The following is a 14,266-nucleotide window of genomic DNA, read 5'->3' on the forward strand; positions in this document are numbered from 1 at the left end:
TAGTTTCGATAGCGTCAAACTTAGTTGGAGATTAATTTTTACAAATTCTTATACGTAGTTGATTTAGTTTTATGATAAGTCTATTTCACTATGATAACTTGAATTCGTTAGCCAGCCACCACGTTGCTGTTTGATAGCCTCAAGACAGGGCTGAATGATTTATTTTTATTCGTATATCCAGGGTGTTGGTAAAAACAAGATTGCCGACAGATTTTTACATCTGTTGAATCGTCCAAGGGAATACATTCAGCTACACAGGTTTGTGTTAGAATGTCACTTTTCCAACTCCGGTTTAAAACAAAAATAAAAGAATGTGTTTATGGCACGTCTGCATCGAACGTCAAACGAGACAAAATCCTGTTGCTTGAACTAGAGTGGTTTTCGAGGGTAATATAGGGTTGGCGAGATGCCTGGCAGAGAATTTCTTTCGCTGCCGGGATGCGGGATTGAAGGAAATTTGAAGGTGGAATGCGGGGTGAGGAAGGCGAGAATTAAAGTTGGTTATATTATTGGCGGGACGCGGGAATTATTGATTCAAAGTCGGCGGAATGGAGGGAAAATAGGTGGTGGGAAGCGGGATTTACAAGCAATATTTTAGACCCTTGTTTTCTAATGCGTGACCGTTGTAAAACAAAAGCCAAAGTAATCGCATCTGACTAATCACCACGAACGCTAATAGCGTAGTGAACCAATCACAATTCGGGAAAAAAAAAACATACAACCAACCTACATCGAAACCAAAAATCAACTTCTGCCAAGTATTATGTAGAACATGTATAACAACAAGTAAGGAGAGCTTTTGTTTTCACCTTCGGAAAATAAAGAGAGAAGGATTTTTGACCTCTCTAACGTGACACTAGAGACCCGAATGAAATCAACTGATTGCAGTTGATTCCTCTATAAATAGAAGGCACAGAATGTCTCCATACTGAAAATTTACTTGTTGTTTCACTGTCACAGGGACACAACAGTTCAGTCTCTCACGCTACAGCCGAATGTTCAAGATGGAGTCATTATTTACGAAGACTCGCCGCTGGTAAGTAGGAGCGTGTGCTTGTGGAAACCAAAATAGTGCAGCTTGTTATTTAAACTAAGAACTTTTGAAATCTTCTTAAGAGAAGCATTTCAGTTAAGCTTGTTTTGTTTTACTTGTCAGTGTCGTGTAACAGTCTTCGTTCTACAGTAATAACCCTTTTGTACACGTGAGTGTTGGGTGGAACAAAGTTCTTCTTTAGAGGGATTTTGAGATTTTAGTTGAGTGACACCATTGTAGGGAAATATTTATTCTGATTACCCCCGTCTCTCTCAAGTGTTTTTTTGTGCATGTTCCGTAATGTAATGTTGAATTTATTTTCCTTAGGTTCGCGCGGTTAAGTTTGGTCACGTGTTAGTTGTTGATGAGGCAGACAAAGCGCCTACTCACGTGACCTGCATACTTAAGTCCTTAGTGGAGAGTGGAGTGATGGTTCTTGGAGATGGGAGACGAATTGTGACAGGTAAGTGAAGTATTTTTTGGTGCTCTTTTGGTGATCTCAGACTTGTCCAGAAAATAATTTGAACGGGTTTCTCTCTATTCTGACAGGTGACGATACAGCGCCTCTTCCCAGTAATGCTATCAGGGCTCATCCAGACTTCAGGATGATTGTTCTTGCAAATCGGCCAGGATTTCCTTTTTTGGGAAATGACTTCTTTGGAGCTCTTGGTAAGAGCTTTTTAGTTATTTTGCTTATGATGGCCATACTTTCGTCGTGAACAGATTTTACTAAACCATTTTTGCTTTTCCTCTCATTTTTCCAATGTAAAAAACACATCCTTGACCACCGAGGTTGTTTTTCTCACTTTAGGTGACATATTTAGCTGTCACGCAGTGGATAATCCAGACTTCGAGTCAGAAATGGTAAGCTCAAAATGTAAATTCTTCTTACTAATCGTCACACATTTCTTTTAATGTGAATTGTGAGAATGTTGATATTGATCACTTTCGCGAATTGTCAGGGTCAGTTATAGGCCTCCCGTAGTCGTAGAATCTATTGTCTTCCGTTTGGACACTGATGAGAGGTCACTTTGTTCAACCCAGCTCGTGTCCAATGGAACGAGAAATTAGTTTGACGTAGTCTTAGGGCGCTGGATTTGTAATCCGGAGGTCCCGGGTTCAAATCCTCCTCCCTGCCACCAGATGGATTTGTGTTTGGTGATCCCAGATTTAACTCCTCCGCGCTTTGTAAATGGCCAACTGTTCAATTTACAATATTTGTTTACTTATTTCAGTGTCTCCAATTAGAACAGTGGTGCTAAACACTTCGACACTTACATAAAAGTGATTTATTTTTTTGTGATGTTTCGACCGGCAACTGAAAATGCTTAGTTTACTGTCGACAATACGGGGTCCCCATTATCTTTACTTCTGGTTCTGGTTTGGATAACGCTATCCGCTCACTGTACAAGTCGCTATCTGGTAGATAGTGTTGTTTGATTTGTGATCACATTTCCACTGCATATTGATTTATCGGCTTGATAGCTACGCGACCGACTCCTTGAAAAATTCTGTCACAGCAAGTTATGTTGTCCCTATGATATAAGACTGTGAAGTAACTTATTTCTCGACATGCTGCTCTACCTGTTTACAACCGACAACTGTTTTTTTTTTTTTTCAATTTCTCGCATTGTTTGACTTTCCTCTAGGCCATGTTGCGTAAGTACGGTCCCAGCGTTCCTCAGGAACTTCTGCATAAGCTGGTGAACGCGTTTGGTGAATTACGCTCCCGAGCTGATCAGGGTTTGATCTCATATCCTTACTCTACCAGGGAGGTGGTCAGCGTCGTCAAACACTTACAGGTAACAGTGACACTGTCACGTAATGTGTGTCGTGTTATTTATGTCACGCATTTTTGCATGCTAGTCGAACTCGTCACATGTACTTCGCGAAATGTATCACAGACGATGTACCGCGCGTAATAGGTGTAAATTGAAATCCGGTGTGAGTCACGTAGAATCTAGTGAACATCTAGTAAATGTCGAATCTAGTGTGTGTCACGTAATGCACGTCACGTTACGTTGGTAATTGGGGCAGGCGTATGCTGATTGCCCTTCGCCTTGCTGAATAATTCTTCCAGTAAAGACGGGACTCAAAACTGTGATATTTATTGTTTAACAGTGACACTTGTAAGAATTAAGTTGATTTCCACTTCTTAGTCGTTTCTGTACCACTAAGGACCCCCGGTTTATCTGTACTGAGGACTGCACAAAATATCTCGTGGACAACAGAAAACGGGGATTTTCTCTTAAACAGTACATTGTTTCACGTCGAAGCTAATTTATTTTTTATTTATTTGACAGGCTTTTCCCGATGAGGGCTTGGCCAATGTCGTCCGCAATGTGTTTGATTTCGATTCATATCACCCGGAAGTGAAGGAGGTGGTAACAGAAGTGCTACACAAGCATGGGATCCCTGTGGGAGCCTCAACCAGGAACATCAACTTGTCGAAAGAGTAAGAACAAAATGATAACTTGCTGAACGTGACGAAGAGCAGGTTTCTTGCGAAACTTCCGATAAGTAAAATGTCCGATAATTAAATTTCGCATTCTCTGCCTGGTGCAGACCTTTGAATTCTGAATTGTAATCTACTTCTTATTCAAGGAAATATTTTGGAAAATATGTAACACGAACATTTTGTGATTCAGGCCAAAATCCGATCACTACGCTGGACGGAAACAAAGCATTCTTAACCAACTTAATTGAGTCGATCGATATCGATTAGAATACAGTGGTATACCAAGAGGTATACCAATTATCTAAAGGAATGTTTTCTTGTCATTCAGCCCGTGGTTGCAAGAACTTGTGACCTTCGTTGCCACGGTTTCAACAGAGAAACGGCAATAAACGGTTTAATTATTAATGGCATTTGAAACTTTTATTCAAGCTTGTAATTAAAGGGTAAATCGAAGTCAAATAAAGAAAGTAAACTCTGGTTGTCAATGCCTCTTTTATGTGTCTTGTGTCAGTTCAGACCTTCCCTTTACAGGACAACATTAAAGGATTTGCACTGCATTTCTTGAATTTTGTCTTCTAGAGAGATTAAAGGAGGCCTTGACCAATCAGAGTTTATTTTAAACCTCATGCCATTTTCCAGCTGTTTTGTGTTGCGGAGAGACCGAGCACAAAGCGGCGTACAAATGTTACCATACTTGGCTAGTATCTTTCTTTGTTCTTGATTCCTGTCATGTGTCGTGTCCAGGTTTCCTCTGCCTTCCCCAACCCTGGTCTCTACCTGGAAAATTTCTGGGGACGAGGATGGTTTCAATGCCGGAATCAACTGTCCTGTGGAGGAAAGAAAACTTAAGATGCGGGTTAGTTCAAATGTACTCTTTGACTTATTCTCTTTTTAACAATTTTGCTAAGGTCTAGGAGGAAAAACATGGCATGCTTGCAGTCGACACTCCTTGCCCCTTGTTACTACAGTTTGCCCATCGTTTCTTTTGGTGGTACATCAAGGCTGTATCGTCTTGTTAATGAAATTCTTTATTCTCTTAACTTGTCTGCCTCACGACGTACCATATTGTAAGGAGAAGTTAGATTTTTATCTCTATTGGAGATAACTTGTTTAGGCTGATTTGAAACATCAATTAACTCCGCACAAACGATGTTCAAAAAATGTTGTATTCACTTGGAGGGTTACCCCGGCGTTAAGTGTTACCAGAAAGGAAAAAATAAAAATTTCTTCAAAATTAGTTTGTTTACTCGGTACATAATTCTTAGAAGCTTTTAGCAAGTCCTTAGATAAAGACTTGTTATTCGTCTCTAGGGCCCTGCAACTATTCCAGTAAAACCCAGAGAAGTTGAGCGTTTCAACGATCGTTCATACGGCTTCTCTGAACAAGTCGGTCACTGGGATCTTCCGATGCACGAGGGAGGAGTGGTAATGAGTGTTGCTGCTGGACCTGGTAAGGAGTTTACCAAATCCAAATAATTACTGGAAAATCTGTAATAAGGGAGAAGCTCAGCAACTGTTAGGACAAACACAGATTTCGTGGACACAAATAAACAGAAGTCGCATAGCTTTGGAGGCTGGATTGAGGAAACATTTTTTCCGGGGGGGGGCATGCTGGCTTCTTATTTGGCGTTATTAGCCGGGTAGTAACAGTGGCAGTGGTATTAACGTCAAATAAACCAGGCTTGTACGAGCGATATTTGAAACAGTTCTCACAGTTAGACTTGTTGGTTTACCTCTTATTTCTTGGCGACCTTGCTGACCAGAATCGAGAACCGTGGGCAACGCTAGGTGCGAGAAGAACTGAGCTTTATTTTGCCACGTAAAGCTGAAATATTTATTTCCTTCCAGTTCTCTAATTCTCTGTCCTTTTAAGCTCATTGATTAGGTATGGGGACATTAATCTTTCAAAGTGGCGAAAACGTTGTCATAATAACAAACAAACATATTGAAATTAGAACTTGTATGACGAGGTCTTCAATTCAATTCAATTTAATTCAGTTGTATATTTACACAATATAGGGCATTTAGATACATTTTACAAGGTAAAGTAATGAAAATAGTAGAAAAAAAAGAATTATGAAGCCTTAAAATAAAATTTATATGTGAGCGGTGGCCGAAGTAGCAAGAGCTTTCTGGTTGGATACCGCCATGGTCAAGGAAATGGCATCAAAAAATTAGTTCAGACCTAAATACATTACAACATACATACATACATACAGTACATTCACACTTTAGAGTAACAAAATCAAACAGCAGAGTAAAACATAGATTGACTTACCCACATTGGTCGATACTCTCTGCCTAAAACATTTGCAATATTTGCGCACGTTGCTCGCTGGAGCCAGGACATCGAGAAGACATCCGGAATACCATCAGCTCAGTCCTAATCTTTGTCTTCATTTGATTTGTTCCCAGGAGGAAACCAAGGCGACTGGATCCACACCCTGGCATTCAACCCAGTCTCCCTCTACTCACAACAGACCAATCAGGACACAGTATTATGTATGGACCTTTATGAGATGTTTCCGCGGTACAATTACGCGGTTCCCCAGCTCAAAATGGCGGCCTTAGGCGGGGACCTCCAGGGCCAGGTGCTTATTCACGAAATGGACTCAAACTCGTTATTCCTATTAAACCCTGCGGGAAAGGAGCTTCGAGCCCTTAACTTTAAATCGATTGTTGACAACACCAAGGAGAAACTTACGCGCCATTTTTCGGTTGACAAGGGAAAATTTTTAATGAGTTCAGAATTTGCCCACGAGAACATAATTATTGTTTATCAAGAGGATAGCAATAAAATGGACGTCGTGGATTTAATCAACAACACAACTCAGCATATCACCATGCCCTTTATCATTGGACAGTTTCACCCTTTCTCACGTGACTTGTGGCTCGTGTGTGAGACTGGGACAGACCGGAAGTACCTACTGACAAAACCTTACCCGGAAGCGCCTGCTCCTTGCGTGCTTCATCCAATTGAAAGCAGTAACTTGAGCGGGGAGGAAAATGGACGGTGGAAAGTGATATCAACTCGGAGTTTACCACCCGGAGCGCTTTCCGCAATTGTCAGAGAGGAGAAGAGATCAAGAAGTAATCGATTGTTGGTCGGTTCTGAAGACTATGCGACTGTGGCGGTAGCACAGCCCGATCAAATGCTTGAAAAGTCGCCTGTCAGTTTTTATTCGTTTCAGAGGGAAAAGCAAAACAAACCCGTGGAATCAGGTATGAAAGTAAATGTGTGTGGCGGTAAGTCAAATCCCGATAAAAGCGATTAGAAATGAAATATCTGTTTACCTACAATCGGAGACTTACGTAGTAAAATACCCGTCTTTCTTATTCTTCAAACTACTTTATTGGAAACGTTTAACAAAGACCGTTTGCTTACCTACATGTTTGTACATTACTTTGATCATAAATGGTATACTGTAACTAACCAACCAGAGCAAGCCGTTAAACATGTAGTCTGTGAGTGAAAATGCGGGAAAAGCCTCTTAATTAATCGTTTTTCTTTTGACTTTCTCTCACTGGCCAAGGAGACAACATCTATTTTGACTTTTATTAGTACGATTTTTTTATTGTTTGTTACTCGTTTTACTTATACCAATCAAATAAAGACGCTTAGATTGTTATGTTTGATACGATGACTTTTTCGCTGTTTTTATTCCACACTCAGAGCACAAAAAAAATCCTTTGGACAAACTTATCTCAGATGACACAGTCCCTCCTCTGTGTCTTCCCGCCACGGCCCAAGTTGTCCGTTTGGTCCCAGGTTCCTCTGTTCCCAAGAACGAAGATCAAATAACGAAAGAAGACGAGGATCCTTATAACTTCCGAGCGCAAAGCCCTTTGGGATACATGGAAGTTACAGATGTTGGTAGAAGGTAGTTTTCGTGCTTGTTCCTTTGTGAAGATGTAGATTGTGCAGTAAAGTAATTATAGCCGGCTGATTGCTGGTCTCCTTCAGTCGCAGTCTTCGATTTGTTCTTCGCGTGATGTGGACACAAAAGTTGTTGCGTGACGTACCACGTAATGGCAGGGACGAAAATCTGTAATAAGCGAGAAGCTCAGCAACTGTTCGGACAAACACAGATTTCGTGGACACAAATAAACAGAAGTCGCATAGCTTTGGAGGCTGGTTGAGGAAACATTTTTCTCCGGGGGGGGGGGACATGCTGGCTTCTTATTTGGCGTTATTAGCCGGGTAGTAACAGTGGCAGTGGTATTAACGTCAAATAAACCAGGCTTGTACGAGCAATATTTGAAGGAACTGGCCCGTTGCCGAAAGGACAAATTTCAATTTAGAGATCTTTTAGAAGGAAAGCAGTTTCGATCATAGTCGTTTGATTGGTTGCTCAAGTTTAGCATGTGAACGCCGTCGCTGTCTTGGTTCCTTTTGGTACGGTATTCGTACAGGGCGTGAAATAGCTTGTTGTTGTTGTTTACGATCTTCCTGTTTTGTAATACTCCTTATGTGGCTTTATTTTCGATTGCAGGTCTGTGCGTTACATACCATTCCCAGGCCGGCACGACCTATCACTGTACGCGCGTTTGGCGGGAAAACCCGTGGTAATGGCGCCAACGACATATGAAGGTATTGTGACGGTAGACGTAGCCGGCCGCATTAGGCTGTGGGAGACTGGTGTGACGAATCTCGTACGGTCATTGGAGAAATGGAAGGGACTCATTGGGGAGGACTATCAGGGCCCCTTACAGGTTGGATCCTTTTCTAGCAAGAAGTAATCAGTGAAGACAGTTGAACTTTGAGTTTAACGAAGTTTGTTTTTTCTATCATAGGTTAATTACTCGAGGGAAAGTGGAGAGGACGTCACGAGTCCAAAACATGGCAAGGTGGGGTGAATATTAACGTCTGTTTGATGTTGTTTCTTGTGATGAACACTTTAAAAACACAACTTCCGATCGCGCCCAAGTAACGTGTAGTCAGCAGCATTACACTGGTCCTTGCAGAGCTATCTCAGCAGTTTGTCCTCAGACGTCTTTCCATGAGGGTGGGGAGAGGCAGAATAGAGCGCGCGTAGAGTTACGTTTGTTTGCTTTATAATGCTGCTAACCAGTTCATTTGTAACAGGTGGACCCTAATAATGCACCTCATGTAGGCGGGAACACGTGGGCTGGGGGCACCGGGGGCCGTGATACCGCGGGGCTCGGAGGTAAAGGGGGACCTTATCGGCTCGATGCAGGACATGACGTGCATCAGTTATCCGATGAAGAGAAAGACGCAGTCCCGGATGACGTCAAGCGTGCTGCGCGTGATATGGGTCGGCGTGCATTTAAACAGAGGTGAGGACTTGTTATAGGGTAGACCTTGAAATTATTTCGCGTCAAAAGATTATGATTTTTCATTTTGAAAAAATTACCGGATGGTTGTTTTCCATTAAATAATGTATCACACCAGGAGCCATAATCGGGGACGGAGACCGTAAGTCTCGGGATTCGCGCGCACCTATGATATGGGACAATTTTTCTATTTTTAGAACAAATTGCGCCATCCTGACGTCATATATCCGCGCGGATTCACGCACATGTTGGGGCTCTCGCGTGGATGTTGTCACGTTGCGTGATCAAATGGTGAGAGTTGAGAGATTCTCTTGCGTATTTTTCACAGCGATGGCAGGGAATAAGGCAGGGAATACGAACCAGGGCACTTATATGTAGTTTTATGCTCTGAGCTAACGGAAAAGGTGGGTTTTTCAGGGTCGAAAACAAGACTTCAATCTCGCGCTGGGAATGAATAATAAGATCTGCTCACGCTAGTTGTAAGTTTACGCGTATGTTTTTGCGTTTTTTCTGACTTAAGAATATAGCAAGAAAACTCTCTACTCTGGTATCGAGTTAATTTGTGAGTTTCTCAGACAATGGTTCGTCATAACAAAAACCTGTTTTGATGGTTTATTGTTTCCGCTTGTTTGGTGAGTTTGCAAAAGTTTTTGACCGAAAGGAAAGTCTGACGCGTACAATTAGCTCATTTGCATAGTGCAGCTCGTGCACTTTCAAGTCCAAGTCGGTATTTTCAATTGTCAACAAATCTTGACAAAGATTTCTTTCGTTATCTTTTGAGATATCTTCTTTTGACTTATCTTGCTGAGATGCTGTAACAAATTTCACGAACGCAAAAAAGGCTTGTTTCTTTAACATAAGCATGGTGAAGTTTTACACTGCGAAAATGAAAATAGACAAGGAGTTTTGATAACTCGATCAACCAAATCGAAATCGTTATTCCAAGTTGATTAAAGAAAGCGTCATCGTAACTTTGCTGATTATTTCTGCTTCATTCACACATTTTCAGCTTAGCTTTTAATATGTTCTCAAACATTTATCAATCTTAAACATATTTAAAAACTGTAGAGTTATTGTTTGAGTTCGATGTACGCTTTCACACGAAAGTGCGGCGGAAGTACAATTTGTCATGTTTACTGACTGTACAAAACACGCATCGGCGGGCGCTCTCATTCATCGACAACAGAGAATTTACTGGATTTTTACACGAATAAAACTGAGCAGTATCTACGGACGTAAAGTTATTGGGCCTTGATGAAACATCAAGCGTTGCTTACAATTCAAGCGAAACTCAAACTAGCAATTATTTTGTTTTACTTTTCGGTCGCGATAGACTGACAAATTCCTCGCAGCATGTACGCGCGTGTGCCGCAGGCGATAGCGCAATTTGTTCTAAAAATAGAATTATTGTCCCATATCATAGGGACAACCCCAATACTAGAAATGGCTAGCGCTTACGGTCTCCGTCCCCGATTATGGCTCCTGATCACACAAAATAATGTACTTAATAATGTACAACACAAAATAATCTAGCACACCTGGCCCCAGTTGTTGGAAGGCTGGACAACGCTATCCAATGGATAAATCGCTATCCAGTGGATAAATCGCTCTCCAGTGGATAAGTGTTGACAAAACAAACCACCCTATCCACTCGATAGTGATTTATCCGGTGGATTGCGTTATCCACCTTTCGAACAATCCGGCCAGCACAATGAGTCGAACAAAAAATGAAGTAATTTCGTGAACATATATTTGTTTATTCGTTTGAGTTCTTGAACTGTTTGAGTTTAAAAGCAGCTTTAAAATATTTATGGCAAAGATTCTGAAACGACTGTTTATCGCTAACATTAAAATACCGTCCCCCGTCCCCCGCCCCCGATTAGCAACAGGGACTTTAAAGGGACACTGCAGGGATAAATTTATAGAGTTTTACCAGAAGTTGTGCAGTTTACAACTTTTTGTAGTCAAAAACCAGTTAGATCACGTCTATTTTTAACTTTATTTTGAGGAATGTCTTGTCATTTCTGTTTCCTCGTTTTGTCAGATTGCGTGAAATCCAGATGAGCGAATATGACGCCGAGATGTACGAATCTTACTCGTCACGTGTTCGCCGCCAGGTCCAGTCTCTGCGCGTCATTCTTGACAGTTTGCAGGCCCGGGGAAAAGAGCGAGCGTGGCTTCGGAACCAGACCTCTGGCGAGCTGGACGATGGCAAGTTAATTGAAGGACTTACTGGAGAAAGAGCGATTTACAAGAAACGAGGAGAGGAAGACCCCGAGGTAGGCACTGCAAAGCCACGTTCCCTCAAGAAAGCGCATTTCATAGACATCAAGTGATTTGTGTATCAATTGATTTTTCTTGATATGAAATGTCCCTTGAACTTGTAATGTCTTGCGCGCAAGCTTTCGTGTGAAAGTTAAGTCCTAAAATAATAAAAAAAATTAATTACAATATTTAGAGAGGAAGCCGCAGCAGCTTTAGCTGGTTTTCATGCGAGTCCTCTTTTCTGGTCGAATTGGAATTTGGAGTGTTGGTTTTTGTGGAGGGAGGAAAACCGGACAATCCGGAGAAAAACCCTCGGAGCAAAGGCGAGAACCAACAACAAACTCAACCCACGGGCCGGAATCGAAAACGGGCCACATATGTGGGAGGTGAGCGTTCTCACCACTGCGCCATCCCTTCTCAGTCCCAGGTTTTCAAAGTGAAATTCAAATCATTTCATCAATTTCCGTCAGTATTAGACTTTGCCATTTCCTTGGAGGATGGAGGCAGACACTGTAAGAGTAAATTTGTATTTTTGAGGTTACTACACGAGGGTAACCTACAAGAGGCGACACTTGTGGTTACCAGATCGGACTCGAACTTACTTTTACAGTGCCACCCAGGGTACCAGCAATCCTCTGGAGCAACTCAAACAATAATTTTGTTTTATTTTAGGCTGTTTGTCTAGGAGTACTACTATTTTGTTTTGGTGTCTGTTATTTTAGCAAGGAACTCCTCAACGCCTTCCTAAGCGCCTACGATTTGTAGTGGATGTCAGCGGTAGCATGTATCGATTTAACAGCTTAGACGGGAGACTACGGCGGATGATGGAGGCAGCGTGCCTGGTGATGGAAGCATTTCATCAGTATGACAACAAAATTAAGGTACTTGCCTAATGGCGGAAAATTAACTAGATATTCTACCTGCTGGGGGCTTAAAATTTTATAATTAACAACAGATTTCGACCCGGTCGTCATAAAACTGGAAATTGTTCTTGAAATTGTCTTTGGGAAAGAAGAAACCAGAAACTAAAAACCAGTTGATATAAAATGCAGAGTGCTTGCCATGTTTCTTTTCCACTAATCTTTCACAAAACAGTGGCTTAGAGAACGGTAAACATGGTCTGCAAGCTCTATTTTACACTTCGCAAACAGAAGTTGAGGATCAAATGTTCTAGGCTTCTCTGATCACAAGAAACTTCACACAGACTTCGGCACAATATAATAACGGGGCGCCTCGGAATCGACCTTGTCCTCCGGGTGTACTCCCTAAAATGGCCTATATGGGAAGTCTCCGCCCGAAAAGTGTACCTTTCTCAGGCTTCAGGTATATAAAAGGGAGGGGATTTCTCAAGTTGAGGCATATGGAAGGGTAGGGAAATCTTTCATTTAGTTATTTGAAAGGACCTTGAATTAAAGTATCTCGGGCAGACGCATCGTTTGGCTGTATATGATAATCCTTGATGTTCTACCGTAGTATTGTTCATTAACTTCATTCCAGGGGTTTAGAAAAGAGATGCAGTGTTCTTAAGTAGGTATATGAAAGGGGCACTTTTTCTGTCTAAATGGTGTACAGAAGGGTAAGGGGTTGAACCTCGGTGCGGAGCCTCCCAGTATAAAACTTTTATCGAGTACCCCTCCCGGCCCTTGCCCACTCTCTTCTCACTATCTTTTGCTGTCTTCTCTTTCAGTACGATATCGTTGGCCATTCCGGCGATTCTCCCGAGATTCCCTTCGTTTCCCATGATGCACCGCCAAAGAACAACAAGGAGCGCCTCGACGTCATGAAACAGATGCATGCGCACGCGCAATATTGCTGGAGTGGTGACCATACTTTGGAAGGCACGGATTTAGCGATCACGCGGATAACAGCCGAGGAGGCCGACGATTATTTTGTTGTCGTACTCAGCGATGCAAATCTCGAGCGATATGGTATACCCGCTGAGGCTTTTGGGAAGGCATTGACGTCAGATCCACGTGTGAACGCCTTCGCTATTTTCATCGGTTCCCTTGGTAACCAGGCAGACAGGTATGGCGTGGTAAAACCCTATATGTGTAGACTCTTTTCATAAATGACTGCCAATTTAAAATTGTTTTGAACGCATTTAAATTAGCCTCACTTACTATTATCAACTTAAAAACGATGTTAGTCAGGCCAGTTTTAATATCTGCTAAAGAATTTATAATTGGCAACCATTTATGAAATGAAAAGGGTTGAAATCAAATTATGAAGACACACAAACGAATTGTCACGAGAAAAAATACAAAGAGGCGAGGGACATGCATGAAAAAATTGCTTTCTAGTGTCAAGTTATGTTGTATGTGTTATGCATTTCACGGTTCGACTGAGCGAGAAGTTCGGATGGGGGGTCTGGACATCATGACCTCTCATATCTTCCCTCATTCCCGCCCGTCCTAATTCAGTCAATAAGCACTTGTTCATCTCACTTTTTCCCTTAGCTGGATCTGTCTTGACGCTTTGAAAATACGTTGCTGCATGTCGAACTCCGCGAATGCTAAATCAATTGTGGACGTCCGTAGGGCTAGCCTCCGACGCAAACGCTCGTTTGGCCTCGTCACGCAATGGGAAGAAAGATTGCGTGATGAGCCCATTGAAAGATTGCGTGGCGAGTCTGGGTAGGCTTTCGTAGGGTATATAGGACAACTTTTTCTTGTTAAACCACGTGGTCCCAGGGGTGACCGGTTGTTTAGACCCAGGTCGATTAGTGCTATTAACCAGAAGTCGAAAACTATTTCTCGTCCTTTAAGCGTGAATATGGGGGTTAATCGACTTCTGGTTGGGGGCTAACCGGTTAGGGGGACGGTTAGGGGCTAACAAACGGCTGATAATCCCTCCACCCCCACCCTGAGCAGTATACTCGCAATTTTGTGTCCTGTAGGGTTACTGTAGGACAAAATCGCGAGTACGCTTCTCTGATAATGTTACGTTTTTCTCTCTATAAGGTTAGTGAAAAAGCTGCCATCAGGTCGGGCCTATGTCTGCATGGATACCAAACATCTGCCGCAAGTCCTGCAACAAATCTTCACCTCCGCCATGTTGACTTCAAAATAATAACTGAATCAACGAGATCTAGAGCTTTGAGTTATGGGATAGGTCATGTAAAGTGCGAGGGAAGTCTGTTGTTAGAATCAATAAAGAACTTCTGAATTACTTGATCTTGGTCTGATGATTATTTATGTCATGGCTGTTAATTAGAG

The 14,266-nt window shown here is 42.1% G+C and overlaps 1 protein-coding gene across 1 annotated transcript in view; it reads left to right on the plus strand.

Annotated features, from left to right (window-relative positions):
- Nucleotides 1–14,224, plus strand: part of LOC110041632 (von Willebrand factor A domain-containing protein 8-like) — a 28,791-nt gene extending 14,567 nt beyond the window's left edge. Inside the window, exons 22-39 of the mRNA XM_089293600.1 lie at nucleotides 182–258; nucleotides 961–1,036; nucleotides 1,361–1,496; nucleotides 1,583–1,702; nucleotides 1,845–1,897; nucleotides 2,683–2,835; nucleotides 3,337–3,488; nucleotides 4,236–4,347; nucleotides 4,803–4,941; nucleotides 5,907–6,713; nucleotides 7,165–7,372; nucleotides 7,985–8,204; nucleotides 8,286–8,339; nucleotides 8,578–8,789; nucleotides 10,831–11,065; nucleotides 11,774–11,932; nucleotides 12,739–13,076; nucleotides 14,012–14,224. Coding sequence (XP_089149726.1) covers nucleotides 182–258; nucleotides 961–1,036; nucleotides 1,361–1,496; nucleotides 1,583–1,702; nucleotides 1,845–1,897; nucleotides 2,683–2,835; nucleotides 3,337–3,488; nucleotides 4,236–4,347; nucleotides 4,803–4,941; nucleotides 5,907–6,713; nucleotides 7,165–7,372; nucleotides 7,985–8,204; nucleotides 8,286–8,339; nucleotides 8,578–8,789; nucleotides 10,831–11,065; nucleotides 11,774–11,932; nucleotides 12,739–13,076; nucleotides 14,012–14,120 — 3,360 coding nt within the window. The 3' untranslated portion in view covers nucleotides 14,121–14,224. The remainder of the gene's footprint in view (nucleotides 1–181; nucleotides 259–960; nucleotides 1,037–1,360; nucleotides 1,497–1,582; nucleotides 1,703–1,844; nucleotides 1,898–2,682; nucleotides 2,836–3,336; nucleotides 3,489–4,235; nucleotides 4,348–4,802; nucleotides 4,942–5,906; nucleotides 6,714–7,164; nucleotides 7,373–7,984; nucleotides 8,205–8,285; nucleotides 8,340–8,577; nucleotides 8,790–10,830; nucleotides 11,066–11,773; nucleotides 11,933–12,738; nucleotides 13,077–14,011) is intronic.
- The last annotated feature ends 42 nt before the right edge of the window (nucleotides 14,225–14,266 follow it).

The sequence above is a fragment of the Orbicella faveolata genome, unplaced genomic scaffold (genome assembly GCF_042242905.1).
Source record: "Orbicella faveolata isolate gen_17 unplaced genomic scaffold, um_ofav_v1 contig_25, whole genome shotgun sequence".
NCBI lineage: Eukaryota > Metazoa > Cnidaria > Anthozoa > Scleractinia > Merulinidae > Orbicella > Orbicella faveolata.